The sequence below is a fragment of the Oryzias melastigma genome, linkage group LG5 (assembly GCF_002922805.2).
Source record: "Oryzias melastigma strain HK-1 linkage group LG5, ASM292280v2, whole genome shotgun sequence".
Classification (NCBI taxonomy): Eukaryota; Metazoa; Chordata; class Actinopteri; order Beloniformes; family Adrianichthyidae; genus Oryzias; species Oryzias melastigma.
This window is the reverse complement of record NC_050516.1, coordinates 2,499,947-2,514,258: the sequence shown is the minus strand read 5'-3', so window position 1 is coordinate 2,514,258 and position 14,312 is coordinate 2,499,947. Positions and strand designations below refer to the sequence as shown.

The window sequence follows — 14,312 nt, the reverse complement described above, 5'->3', positions numbered from 1 at the left end:
TTACCTCTATATAAACATATTTCTGCTTCATACATAATTCTGAGTTCAAATTTGGGGACAATTTAACCATAGAAAAAAAGGGGGTTGTTTCAAACCAAAGGTTTAGTTCAAAATTTATTCTTATGACCATTTTGGGAAAAATTTAACAAGATCATTATTTTTGGACTCAAGTCATAAAATAAGTGAGTTTGACACTACGGATTAATGGCTTTAGATTCCGATTGCACTAATTTGATCATGATTTATGGCGGAGGCCTAAAAGCCCAAGAGTCGTTTGAGTCAGAAACCATGAAAACATCAAGAGAAAAAAGGGCGCCGGACCGCCCAGCTTCAGCGGCAAGGCATCAAAATGTGTCAGATTGACGAGAACAGATTGGAAAGGGTAAGGTCTGTTTCTTTAAAACCATGATACATTTTATTTCTTTTTCTTAAAAAACAAACATTACAAAAAAAATCTGAATAAGGAATTAGACCAATGAAACAGCAGGAGAAAAAACATTCAACTTTTTTTCTTTTTTAAAACTGAAAACAGAAAAAAAAACATCTCTTCTTGCATTTCTTTTCTTTTAAAGATTTTGCAGTGCCTGGCTCAAGGGCTTGAACATGATGCTGGTTGAAGCCAGGCAGTGAGGTTTTGTGTGTGTTTGTGTGTGTAATTGTGTTGAGATAAAACCGATAGCCTGACTAACAACCACAAATCGTTGTAGAGAAGCAGCTGACGAGCTGAGAACAGAAACGGGAAGAATTGCACAAAAGCTGGAGATGATGAAGTCCGAAGTGGCGGCGGGAAACGGCGCCGGTTTTGAACGTACATGAAGGCTACGAGTCAGAAAAGAGGTGCTTAAATATTCAACCGGATGACGCAGCAAAGAAAGGAAGAGGAGGAATTAACGCTGAAGTCAATAGTGTTGATGAGGATCAGGACGGACGCTCGCCGGCGGTTTCGCAGAAGCTGCTAGAAACGATTTGACAAAAAAAAAAAAAAAAGGAAACCGTTGAGCCAGGCCGCCGCGAGGAAAAAAATAAAACAAACAACAACTCTAAATGCAGAGCAACAAAAGAAAACAGAGACAAAGAGAAAGAGATGTGGACGAAGGGCTTCCATCAGGTACCATCTTCTAGTCTTCTCCAGAGGGCGCCTCCTCTTCTGAGCCCTCCTCCTCTTCTTCCTCTTCCTCCTCCTCAGCCTCCTTCTTTGTCTTGGGAGCGGGGGAGCTCTCCTTCTTCTCGGCCTCAGCCTCTTCCTCGTCTTCCTCTACGGGGCTCTCGGGCTCCTCGTCTTCCTCCTCCTCTTTGGGTGAGTTCTTCTCCACGGTCTTGGCGCTGCGGCGACCCTTCCCCTTTCCTTTCATTGGGCTGGGGGTCACTGAGGGTAAATAAGTTCAGTAAATAAATGACGTATCATCTCACTGCTCCCTAAAACAATCTGATTTAACACAAATCAGACACATACTGACCACTTTCTTTTTAAACAGCAAATTTTCAGACATAAAAAACAAATCTGAACTTGGTTCTGAGAATGAAAACTTGAGATCATTTATGGAGAATATATGCAAGCATTTTTTTTTTAGATGACAAATCATTCAAGTGCAAACACATAGTCGTCTATATTTGACATCTAGTGACCATTTATAAAAACTTGGGAAAGTTTTAGGGACATTTCCAGATTTTAAAACAGTAGTTTTGAACACAAAAAAAAATTGTGAACAGCGTACAAAGTTCACAAAGTAATGCCGGGCAATATAACGAAACTTATTGTCTGGTCTCCTCTATTGTTTCTATTTGTTTGTTTTTAATTGCTGAACTTTTGTACAACTTGGAATGTTTTTCATTGGTGGCAAATTAGCTACACGTTACTCGAAAAAATAATGTCAGAGAAAAGTAAGCAATTACATTTTTGTTGATTTTTTTTATAAGAATAACTGAAAATACACTTTATTGTGGCATAACATGGTATATATGGTCACTGCAATATACAATAATTTATATTGTGATATATATTGCTATTGTGATATAAAATAATTTACACCATGATATATACCGTTATTGTGCATTCAAATAATTTATATTGTGATATACAATTAGAAGCACCATTATAAAGTAGTGACTATTGAAGGAATTCATGGTAAAAAAAATGAAGTGTTGAAAATGTGTTGAGAAAGTTTGTGTTTTATTTTGAAAGGTCACTAGATGTTCTTGTGGTTCCTGTTAGTTGTCATGCCTTAGTTGTGACAGTTTAATGATCTCTGAGATCAAATCAATGACCTGGTTTTCAGTAACTTCTCTCCTGATCAAAAGGAGTCTTTGTCATCACTACAATGTTTTGGATCCACTGATCTCCGTCATCTTTTCAGGATTCTGAAACACTTTGAAGTCATTTTTGTTCAAAAAGAATTCTTAATCAGTAGGAGTAATGGTTTATTTTAACAAGAATTTGATTAATATCATAATTGCTATGATTCATAGTTGATATTGGCTCCTTTTTTTAAACGATTATTTACTGATCACTGACTTAAAATTGATCCAGGACATCTTTAGTGAGATCTGAGGCTTCAGGAGGAATGGCATCCCTGCCTGGTTTGTAGGACATAAGTTCTTTAGAAATTTGTCTCCGAGTTGAAGGCAGGACTGTTGGCGTGGAACAACCCCGCCCCCCTTTCCCCTGCCTATTGCTGAGAGCTCTCTGTTAACTCTCCCTCCCTCCAGCTTACAGCCCCTCACACCATCAAGCTAACATTACTGGAGCAACAAAAATGGTGAGCAATTTTGGAACTAGCTCTGAACCAGATACCAGCTCATCACATGGTGGCTCGATACTTTTTTCTCAGCGTTAGTACTCAGCCGTCTCGTGGCTGTGTTGGTCGTGACGTCACACACAGGCAGAGTAAATCAAATGCTGTTCAACGTCAATAATTTTACCTTGCCTCAATCCAAATGTTGTTTTTTTAATGTTGACATTAGTTCAGTGGCAGTCATTTTTCAAAGGTTCCAACATCATATAACTTGTAAACTCAATAGAGACACAAATAAAAAGACAGTTAGGGAGGCCTGAGCCTTTAATTTAAAGTCTCTTGGTTAGAAGAAACTTCCTCAAGCTCTGGGAGGGATTCAGAAATAACCTTAGAGGAGTCTCAAAAGGAGAACTAGAAACATCAAACATTCATGTGACCAGTTGTAGAACCTCACCTGTGGCCTTTAGTCGTGGTTTGGGGCTTTTCTTCTCCTTCTTGTCTGGCGCTCCCCGTCGGATCACTTTCTTGCTCCTCTTCTTGGAGCGGCCGTAGTCGCTGTCATCGTCGTCCTCCACCATGAAGTCTTCGTCGCTTCCCGACTCGTCAGCTGTGAACAGAAACAGCGTGAGAGCGTGCCAGGCAGCCCAACGTCAACCCTGACCGCGATGGTGAACGTACGGTCCAGGAATGGCTCCTCCTGGTCCTCGTGCTCCTCATCCTCGCTGCCTCCGTCTCCAAGCAGGATCTCTCTCTGTTTGGACGCCGCCTTGGATGCCGCCTGGCGCACTGTACGCTTTCGACTCACGTCCCTGTCATCGTCACTGTCGTCTGCACAAAGAAACTCTTTTTATTGGAATTTTTAAAAATAATATATTAATATTAACAAATGTACTCATTTACCCATTAAATCTAGAAGCACATGAACACTTTTTCTTAATGACATCACCAGAGAAGAGTTTAGCGTTTGTGTGGGAGCCGAAAAAGAAAACAAACTAAGAATGCCTTGAAAGCTGCCGTGATTTATTTAGTCAGGTACAAGTTTGTGTCCTTTTTACTCCAGTCAGAAACTTAAAATTTGAACCATTTAACTATTTAATCATCTTTCTGATTTTGCAAGAATTAATGTTAGGAGATAAAGACTGTTCCAATGTCCCAAAATCAAATCCGCTACTGTTAAAGGAAGTAAAGAAATCTTCAAAATAAAGTGTCAGTAAAAAATAATAGTTTTTAAAAATATTTTGGTTTTAAATACAGTACAAAATTTAAATACAAAATATTACGAACATAAAGATTAAAAATATAAATAGTGGAAATACTACAAAAAACTTCCACAAGATAGACGAATGTATTGTGTTCCACTGTGGTTTCACGTTTTTTTATTTCTCATAATTGAAGATTTTTGTAATATTTTTCACTCTTAAATTTATTTTGTTGAGCATATTTAAAACTTTTTTTAAAATATATTTTTTAAGTTAACAAAACTTGCTCTTTTTTTAATCACCAAAAAAAACACTCAATAGCTTAACTTTGTAAATGAGAACCTTTACTGACACTTTACTTTGAAGGTTTATTTACTCCCAGTGAAAGTAGTGCATTCACTTTGTTTTAGTTTATGCCTAAAATTATCATCATTCTGCAAGTTTACATGGTCTGAAGTAGGGCTGGGCAACGTGGAATTTTTTATATCTCGATGGGATTTCTCATATACGGCTATAAAGATATATATTACAATACAAAACAAATAACTATATCTGACATGTAAACACTCTGCGGCTCAAAAAAAAGAAATGTGTAATCATCAGCGGGTTATATAAATTTAAATATATGTATTACCCATCATACTTTCACCCTAACAGTTGCACTGAAAATCCTTCAACAAGTTTTTTAAATTTACTACATAAAGATCACAAATTACCAATCTGGGGATATAACAAATATTTTAACAAAAATTTTAGGATTAAATCGTGGATATCCGAGTATAGACATTTTTCTCCCAGCACTGACCTGCAGCTCGTTTCCTCTTCGGACCCCTCTTGGTGGGCTTCTCAGGCTTGGCTTTCTTTGCCTTTTTCCCTCTCTCTTCTTCATAGTCGCTTCCTCCTTCCTCCTCCTCCTCTCCAAACTCGTTGTCTTCCTCTTCGCTGCCAAAGTCATCTGCATTGCAACAAGACAGTTCAGTGCGTGGTGGTCATATGGAGTGCCGCTTACACGTGGATCAAAAACTCACCGGCTGAATCGTTTTTGGATTTGGAAAGTTTGTCGTCGGAGTCCTCACTGGAACCAAACAAACAAAGTCTGAGACTAAAGTTCTGCTCGGTCGGACACAATTGCACGATGTCTCTGCTCTCATTCAAACATGAACAGGAAGCTGCCAGCTTCCACCGAGCACTAACCTTTCATCCTGCGAGTTCTTTGATCGCTTGTGCTTGGGCTCACGAGGGGCTGGTCGCACTTTCTTCGGCTTGTCATCGCCGTACTCCTCTTCTGCGAGAAGAGGAGCTGATGTTCAGTCGAAAGTCAGAGTTGTCTTAACGCAGAACAGCATTCCAGAGATGAGATACGCTACACTCTTTGAAACTAGAAACTCAGATCAAGTTTCTGTCTCGAGTTCAACAAACCCTGTAGCTGTCAGATACACCTGTGCTACCACGACAGCTCCACTTTAAGGACAACAACTGCATGGCATCCATTCCAAGGTGAACCATTTTATACAAGATTAAGTGGCCTCACATCTTGATTGAATGGATTTTTAAAGAGTTGAGTGAGATTTTAAAAGGGATGGGTACCAAACCTTGGTGCCATGTTGGTACCGGTATGACATATTCAGTACAACCAGCAGCACATTAAAGTCCAAATTTCTGTGCTTAACTTTTGTTTAGGACATATCACTTACACTTCTCAGTGTTGCTGTACAATTATATCCAATCATTTTATCTTTCCACCAATTATGGGCGGGCTCAAGAGAATGACTGGAGGGTGGGCGGAGCTTTAGTCAGAATTCTGAATGCAATGTGTGCACAGGTTTATACGTACTTCAGAGCAAAAGATGAATTCAGTAATCTGATGATGCGTTCAATGTTTAAAAACAAAAGACCGCCGTCATGGCAATGAAACACATATTTACTTCAGTGTGTGTAGGAAAACAAAGATACATAAAGTATCTGTATTCAAGCGCCCTCCATGTTGCTTCGTCATACTTTTGTGTTTTTGGAATTTTTTTTTTTTTTTAATGTTTGAAGCCCCGGTTTGAGTACTACACAAATTTCAAGCAGTACCCATACTTAAACTTGAACCTGAGTACATACTTTTTAATAAACTGCTGGTCTAAAGATTAATTGCTGGTTACATTTGCAAATAAATGAGTTGGATCTCTGCTGGTCTAGCTAAAACTGTGATCGAGTTAGCCTTGGTTTTTGGAGACAGGAGCCCACTCACCTGCATCAGACTCGTTGAACTGTGAGTAGTTTACCACTTTCCTGTTCCTGTGAAGACAAACGTGACAGGAGAACATCAGCCTTGATGGGAGATTAGAATAAATGTCCTCTTATGTCAAACAAGAAGCCCAATGCTAGCTAATGTCTGGACAGCAGGAGAATTGTTGTGTTGAACCAGACATGACAACACCTTCAGTCACCTGCTCCAATGTGAGTCTCAGGTGACCACAGATTTAGAAGCAAACACCGAGCCCTACACAAAGATTTTATTAATTTTCAAGTCTAAATATAAACAAGTTAAGTATTTTTGCATAAGCTTCTACGGTAATCTTCTTCATAAACATAAGAAACACATGTGGCAAAGTGAACGTAGATCAATGACAAAACGTTCTAAATTTGAATGTTTTGAGAGTTTCAGAGATAATTCGATGACCCCTAAATCAGGAATGGGCAACTCCAGGCCTTTAGGGCCGCATTCCTGCATGTTTTCGAACACACCCAGCTCCGGCATGTTCTAATTGGGTGGACACACCTGAAGGAGGTAATTAATCATGAGTAGGGCTTGGATATCTGGAAATCATACAGACCCTTCAGTTGCCTATCCCGGCCCTAAATGATGGTAAGCTAGAGAAATATCAGGTTAACCGACACAAAAATTAATTAGCAACCTTTTCAGACCTGTTTTGTCGATAGGGTGTCATGATTATTGTGATCATTTTGTTCTCAATCAGGTTTTATAAACAAACTGAGCGACACAGTTCAAGTTTCTTCCTGCATAGGAGTTTATTCCTGCCATCAGCTACAGCTTTGAGGCAAAACATTAGGTTTTTCTCTGCCGTGATCCTTTTTGTTAGCTGCAGTTGCACAGAAAAACCTGTAGTGATTAATGTGTCGACAGTACGACACAAAAACAGTTCAGCCCCCATTGGTTCAAATGAACAAGTTACAACAGTAATAAATAAATAAATAAATACTAACAGGAGACTACATTCACAATTTTACTGTTTTAACCCACAGGAGGTCAAAACCGCATTTGGCAGTTACCAATTCTGCCCAAAAAAAAAATAAAAAAAAGAGGTCTGTAATGTGGATTTTTAATGTACGTCAAAGAACTCAGGAAATGTAAATGTACAGATTTTTAACTCCTTCCCCAGATTTTCGTTTGGATTGAGGTCTACAGACTGGATAGAATACCCAGAGAACCTTTAAACACTTTCTACGTTGCCGCTCCTTGGTTGCCTGGGCGATGTGTTTGCCATGGTCGTCATATTAGAAGATCCAGCTCAAATCATGATGTTACCCCCCCTGTGCCTTACAAAAGCTTTATGGTGTTTACTGGATGCAACTCAGTATTCTATCTCCTTTAAGCATGGCAAGTTCTGTTTATTTCAAATAACTCAATTTTGGTCCCATCTGACCACATGGCATTCTCCAAATCCTCCTCTGGATCGTCCAGATGGTTTCTGGCAAACTTCGGCTGGGTCTGAACATGTGCTGATTTATGCAGGGGGACCTTTGGAGCACGGCAGGCATTAATCACATGATGACGTTGTGTGTTACTATGGAAACCTTTGTTGCCTCTTCAGGTCATTGACCAGTTCCCCCAACTAGCTTGATGCTCATGATCATATGTGGAGCGAGATTATCAGTGATCTTTGAGTTCTTTCTTTTATTAATAAATTCATTAACAGTTCATCTCTTGTCATTAAGTTGTTTGCCCATTGTAGATTGGTTCATTCCAATATCGTTCAGGTCTACAATCTTGTCTCTTGTGGCCTTCAACAGCTCTTTGGTCAGTGTCATGGTGGAGAGGTTGTAGTCTGACTACTTAAGGGTGTAGACAGGTTTCTTATACAGATAACCAGTTTGAACAGAAGTTAATTGAAGTTAAAAGGGGAAGACTGAAGAGCTTCTTAAAGAAGATGGACGTTAACAAGTTTGTGAGGGACAGAATTCTTGTTTGTAAGACTGCAATTTTTTTTTCAGAAATCATACATGATGATTATTATTGCATTCTATATTACACAGTTGAGGTGTGAAAAGCTTGCAAAATCAGTTACTACCAAATACAATTGGAAAAACAATCTTTACAGTCAAATTCAGATGAAAGTACAATATCATAAAGCAGTTATGCTTAAAGTTTTCTCACAATGTCTTGATGTGCCACAATGGTAATTCCTAAAATGATTCAGTAAAATTAACCAAAAGCTACTAGGGGATTTTTCTGGCAGTACCAACTATTTGTAAATTAATCTTACATTTTCCGAAAGTGAAATGTTTCAATCTAACTCCTACAGCACACAAATATCTTAAGAACTCAATACAATACCAATTAGTTTTAGGAACCCCATTCTGCTCTTTATTAAGCACGCCATGGATTCATTTCGTGAAAAACTTGAGCAGGCTCCAGCCACTACAGCGAGGATATCTCCGACAGCACTGACACATCTGTCTGCAGCTGTCAGGCCGAGCTGTCACAGCATGCAGAGGGTGGTTTGGCATGTTAGAGTGACAGCATCCAAGCTAGAATACTACACTTTTCTCACCAAACGTAAATACTACAGCATCAGGCGCCATCAAACAGTAATGGCCACAAATATACGCGTTTAATGACAGGGGGTCATAATGTGAGTGGAGAACTCCTCAGACAGCAATTCCATCAGCTTTAGTGCTGGAAATTGAGTTAGTTTAGCTGGAACTGTAAACTAGCTCTGAATGTGAAACTTCCATTGATCATGTCTCCTGTTCTTAAATCCTCACAGTTCCTATAAAATCTGGTTTAGAGCACTAATGTTGGCTCATAAATGACTTACAGCAATAATAAATATATTTACTGTTTTCCCTGTGGTCTGCAAACCCAGCAGGGCTCTTATTTCTGCAGAAAGCAGCACCCCAGTTTTGACAGTGAAGCTGCTTTTATCTGCAGATGGAATCAGCTTCCTGTTGACCTCAACCTCCAAGTACCAACCGAAAACCATTTTCCTGTGTCTGTTTGACTGCTTTCCAAGCTGCACCATCTGGACTAATAAATAGAATGTGTCTGTTAGATAGTTATTCATAAAAATAAATATTAATTAGGTCATATTTATTGAGGTATTTAGAAATGTCAGGAGGCAACCAACATGCCAATCTGATCTGGTTATTTAAAGCTTTTAGAGCAAATCAAAGAACGCATTTGCTATTGTCACATGATTTTTAACCACTAGAAGAATTTTATCCTAAAACACAAGTTTTGTATCCATTTCAGTGCAATGTTGTCCAGCTGAGAAGTTTCTGCAGTTTGGCTCTAATAGTTGTGTATTAATCCAAAGATATGCAAAAAGTAGCAAATTTTTATGCTAGTGAAATAATGTTAATATCGTAAATATAGTTTATGAATCTTTTTGATTCCCTGTGATCTGATTTTATTTTCTTTGAACAAATTTGACTGTTACTGAAAAGCCAAGGGTTTTAAATTAAGAGTTCAGCTGAGACATTTACTAATTTATAGGTATTTAAGGCAATTTTGGCTTTTTTTTAAATGCATCTCCAAAAATAAAAAATAAACTTTGTTTCCCTAAACTCTGGCAAAAGTGGGGCGGGCTAAAGGTAAAGGCAACCAGTAATTACGTGAGGTAAAACTAGTGGACATGTGAACCATTAAAGATCCACTCCAATCACCTTTTAATCCATTTTAATATTTTAATTATTATTAAAGAACATTCATTAAAATAGGTAATTAAAAATTCATGGTTGAGTCGTTGGCGGGACCACTGGCACAGATTGACACCTCCTCCTACCCATTGCTGAGAGCCTTCTGTTTACGCACTATTCCTAGCTTCCAGTCCCTCTCAACTATCCCTAGCACTACCGGTACAACAAAAACGTTGAGAAATATTGGAGCTGTACAGCCGTACAGTTTTGAGGCAGATGTAGATGACTTTTTTTTAGACAACAGGAAGCTTGTGGCCGGCTGCCGTATTTTCCACTCAACAAATATGGTCTTTTTCAGACAGCATTTTCACATCTGCACCAGATTTACTATCATGTAAATAAATAAATACTCAGAAAAACGATTTCAAGCTTCTTTTTTTTTTTTTATAAATGTCCTCCATCATCAGGAAAATGCCACACGAACATGTTAAAAACATCCAAAAACATGAATTTCATATGGATGGATCTTTAATGAAACCATCCAATCTCACAAGTGTTGCTATTAGTGATTGTTCCACCAGTGAAGTATTCAAACTCTTGACCATCATGCAGGGGCTGCACGGTGGCGCAGTGGTTAGCGCTCTTGCCTCACAGCGAGAAGGCCCCGGTTCGACTCCTGGCTGGGACCTTTCTGTGTGGAGTTTGCATGTTCTCCCCGTGCATGCGTGGGTTTTCACCGGGGACTCCGGCTTCCTCCCACCGTCCAAAAACATGCTCCAGCACCCCCGCGACCCCGAAAGGGACGAAGCGGTCAAGAAGATGGATGGATCATCATGCATTTTGATGTAATGATATGCAAACACCATGCATACCAAGTAAACAATGACTCAAATAACACATCAATAAAAATCTAAAAAATAAAATAAATGCAATTTATTAAGTAAAAGCTACTATTTATATACAATATCACACTTCCAAAAATTGAAATAATAATACATTGAATTCTTATTAACAGACTCAACTTAGCTTTAATGGGACCTTGTGTACTGCTTGGTTTTAAAAATAATGCGTGCAATCCGTTGCATACTCCGTGTGTAATTTGGACGTCAGATGGTAAATCTTTAGCTGTCAATACATGTCAAATTTGGAGACTGCATTTTTAATGTATCAAAAGTATTAAATATTAGTACATATAAATACGAGAAATTAATTTCTCCAATTATAATACTAAGTAAGCTCAGATTTTAAGATATTTATTTATTACTCTGGCCTTGATAAAACACTTAATCTCAAATAATAGTTTATTTTTAAAAACTGGTTTGGTTGCATGCTTTTTTTACATTCTTTGTGGAGATCCTTGCTATAATTGATCAACTCTCCTAAAAATATAATTCTCACAAACAAATACAAAAATTAAATTAAGAGTAAAAATGAACAACCCCCCCCCCCGAAATCTTAGCTAAAACGTTAATATATATGGCTTACTTCTGTAGGTATTTTCGTTACTGACTGATATCTCACAAAATTGAGTTTATTTTGAAAATGTTCTGACTCATTTAAACCGGAAATGGTAAAACAAATGCTGACAAACGGAACAGGAAAAAAATGGGCGGGGCCACTTTATGAAAAGATGGAATTTTTCAAATATAAATTATATTTTTTGTTTTAAACACGCATATTTTGTTAATAAATTACGTGAAATTGACGTTTTTTTAATGCGAAGATGAAAAAAACACAAGCAAAAGCGGTGAAAATCGTAATAATGGAGCTCCGACAACATGGAATCATGGCAGCGAGGATCTAGCTCCAGAGGGGGGAGTAGTCCCTCTTTCAGCTTCCCGCCTTCTTCTGACATCAGCCAGCACTGTTAATTTACAGCCAGCGCCGAAAACGTGTCTGTGTTAAAACCCCCCCGACGGCCACTCACTCCCCGAAACACCAGCGGACTCTCCATTGTTACAAAAGTGCGATGTGGAGATAATGGCGGCTCGAACAGCGAGTCTGCGCGGTAACGAGATCAAAACCCAAGGCCAACCACCACCTCCTTTTTTTCTCTTCGGTGGGGGCTACTGTGGCAGCATTTTAGATCCTCCCCTGGATGAATGGGTAGCCATATTCTCGTCGTAGTCGAAGACGGGGAGGGAGAAAAATGTTGCCTGGGCAGTGACGAACGTGGCTGTTTTAAAATCCCCCTCGACACATTTTTCCGCTCGGCCTAAATGATCCGCGACAATGCGCCTCGTGGAGCCGTTTCCCAGCGTGACGGGCGCGACACAGCGGCGTGGCTGCGCGTTATCTCGGGGCGGGCAGTCCACGCCGCTGGGATACATGTTAGGCGAGGGTGCGCGGACAAGATGGGACACACAGACTAGCACATCCAACCCTCCCCCTTACCCGCATCCATTATTTTTTCATGAAATAAACACAAAAAAACGAGGCTCATAAAACGCAACATGGAGGAGAGCTTGCACGTTCCCCGCGCAGCCGACTAGCACCGCGACGTTATTTAAGGCAGAGCGAAACAAGGACAGATTTAGCACACCTACCTCACTGGTCTTGACATTTTGCAGGAATACTGTAGAGGTCTGGGATATGAGAAAAAGGGGGAGAAGGGAAAAAAGCAAGGAGGGGGAGGAAAGAAATAGATTCCCGCTCTGCAAAACACTGAGGAGGTCGACGCACTACTCCGCCGTGCGAACTAGCGCTCGAAAACCAAGAAGCAACAGCGAGACGTCCTCCAAACACAAATAATCTTTTTCAAAACCCACAGCTACTCAAAATGGTGAATAAAACAAACTGAAACTGCAGCCTGCGTGCAACCAAACCCCGCGGCCTGGAGGGGTGGCTCCCAGCCGACAAGCACCGCCCCATTGAGCCCTGAAACGAACGACAAGGCTGCCCTGCCCCGCCATTGGCTCGTTTGAACGTTAAACTGCTCTCCTATTGGACGAACCGGCTGCTCGTCAGCGTATTTTTGAAACTTGTATTTCTCCGCCTCTACCAGCAGGTTTGGTAGACACGGCAGTGTTTGAGAAAACAAAAAGAGGCCCTCGGTCTGGATGCAAACATGAAATCCAGCGTGGGTCCCTCAAGACCAGAAAGCTACGCTGCAATTATAGATCACACTTAGCGTGCCAACGTCATATACAATCAATAATTAATCTATCACCGTCATTGTGGGATAGCAAATGCCGTATTCTTGGTCTCACCTGGTAGGCTTACTGCAGCATGAGATGCAGGTATCCATGCAACCACCGACATTTTTAGACATTTTGACAAAAAATCTCCACCTTATTTGAATTTCCTTCAAATTCAGCTATAATTTTTATACTTAAAACATTTCAAACATCAAAGTTAAATTTGATAATTTCTGTAAATTTAACTAAGGATTGCAAAGTCACACTAATTTGGGGGGAGTACGTTATGAATAATAAAGATCCTTACTTTTAATTATACGGTTTATTTGATCAGTTGTAGATAATAAAAAATCCCATATTGGATAAAGACTCATTCTCGATTTATTGCTAACTTCATCAAAGCATCATTAAAAAAATCAAGTACAATGAGGAGAATTGCATCAATTAAAAAAGAAAAACGTTCAATGGCACAAAGAAAACAGATTTGATACACTTATTGGCTTAGTCACATCTACTCAAAATTAACAAATATGTACAGGGAAATATCAAGATATTACCCTGAAAATCCTCAAATGTTCATGTATATTTTTTTCTTTGGATATGCTGTGGGTGACAGATCATAGTGAACACTTATACAACACGCAAGAAGAAGTAACGGTGAAGTAGATGTGTTGAAACTAGACAATCAGAGTTTGTGTGGGCATGCATGAATGGAGCATTTGTGCAGACAGACAGACCAGTACTCGCGCCTCACGGAGGATTAGTGTGGCATGAGGGCACCGAACGCCAGCATCACCTGTACGTTACAAGTGCATTTGACTTACATTATCCTTAGAAAAAATGTCTAAAATAATTTCCATGCCCAATATTATTTAACTTTGTAATAAAAAACCCAAATCAATGAAATGACATGAGACTGTTGATGTGAAAGTGTTTTGCTCCCCCCCATTCCCGTTTAGCAATAGAGTATTCCATCAACAGCAAGTTACATATATATAAAATATAATTCTTTTAAATATTTTAATGTGATTTTCGCTTCATAAATTCACATTTAAATTCTTCACATTGAAAATCCCTAATAGTATACCAGACAGTGAAGAAGTAATGTGACAGATGTTTTTTAAAACCCTTGTACTATCTTGTAGGGTCCAGATGACCCCACTCTTACATTGACATGTTTTCCCTTCTGTGACAAAAGTGGACAGGATTTCATGCCTGCCGTGGAAATAAAAAATCATTGGAAAAAAAAAAGTTCAGTATGCTGTCTTGTGGGATCCAGATGACCCCACTCCCAACGTTGGCGTGTCTTGGATAGCACAAGGTTACCGTATTTTCCGGACTATAAGTCGCGCTTTTTTTCATAGATTTTCCAAGGG

General features: G+C 39.3%; 1 protein-coding gene across 1 annotated transcript; it reads right to left on the bottom strand.

Moving 5' to 3' along the window:
* Positions 1–392: 392 nt before the first annotated feature.
* On the bottom strand, positions 393–12,663 carry nucks1a (nuclear casein kinase and cyclin-dependent kinase substrate 1a). The gene is made up of 8 exons (XM_024270372.1): positions 12,346–12,663; positions 6,168–6,214; positions 5,126–5,216; positions 4,960–5,006; positions 4,737–4,886; positions 3,411–3,560; positions 3,187–3,339; positions 393–1,366 (listed from the first exon to the last, which is right to left on the bottom strand). Exons 1-8 carry the CDS (start codon positions 12,360–12,362, stop codon positions 1,119–1,121), a joined length of 903 nt encoding a protein of 300 aa, XP_024126140.1. The 5' UTR covers positions 12,363–12,663; the 3' UTR covers positions 393–1,118.
* Positions 12,664–14,312: the final 1,649 nt, after the last annotated feature.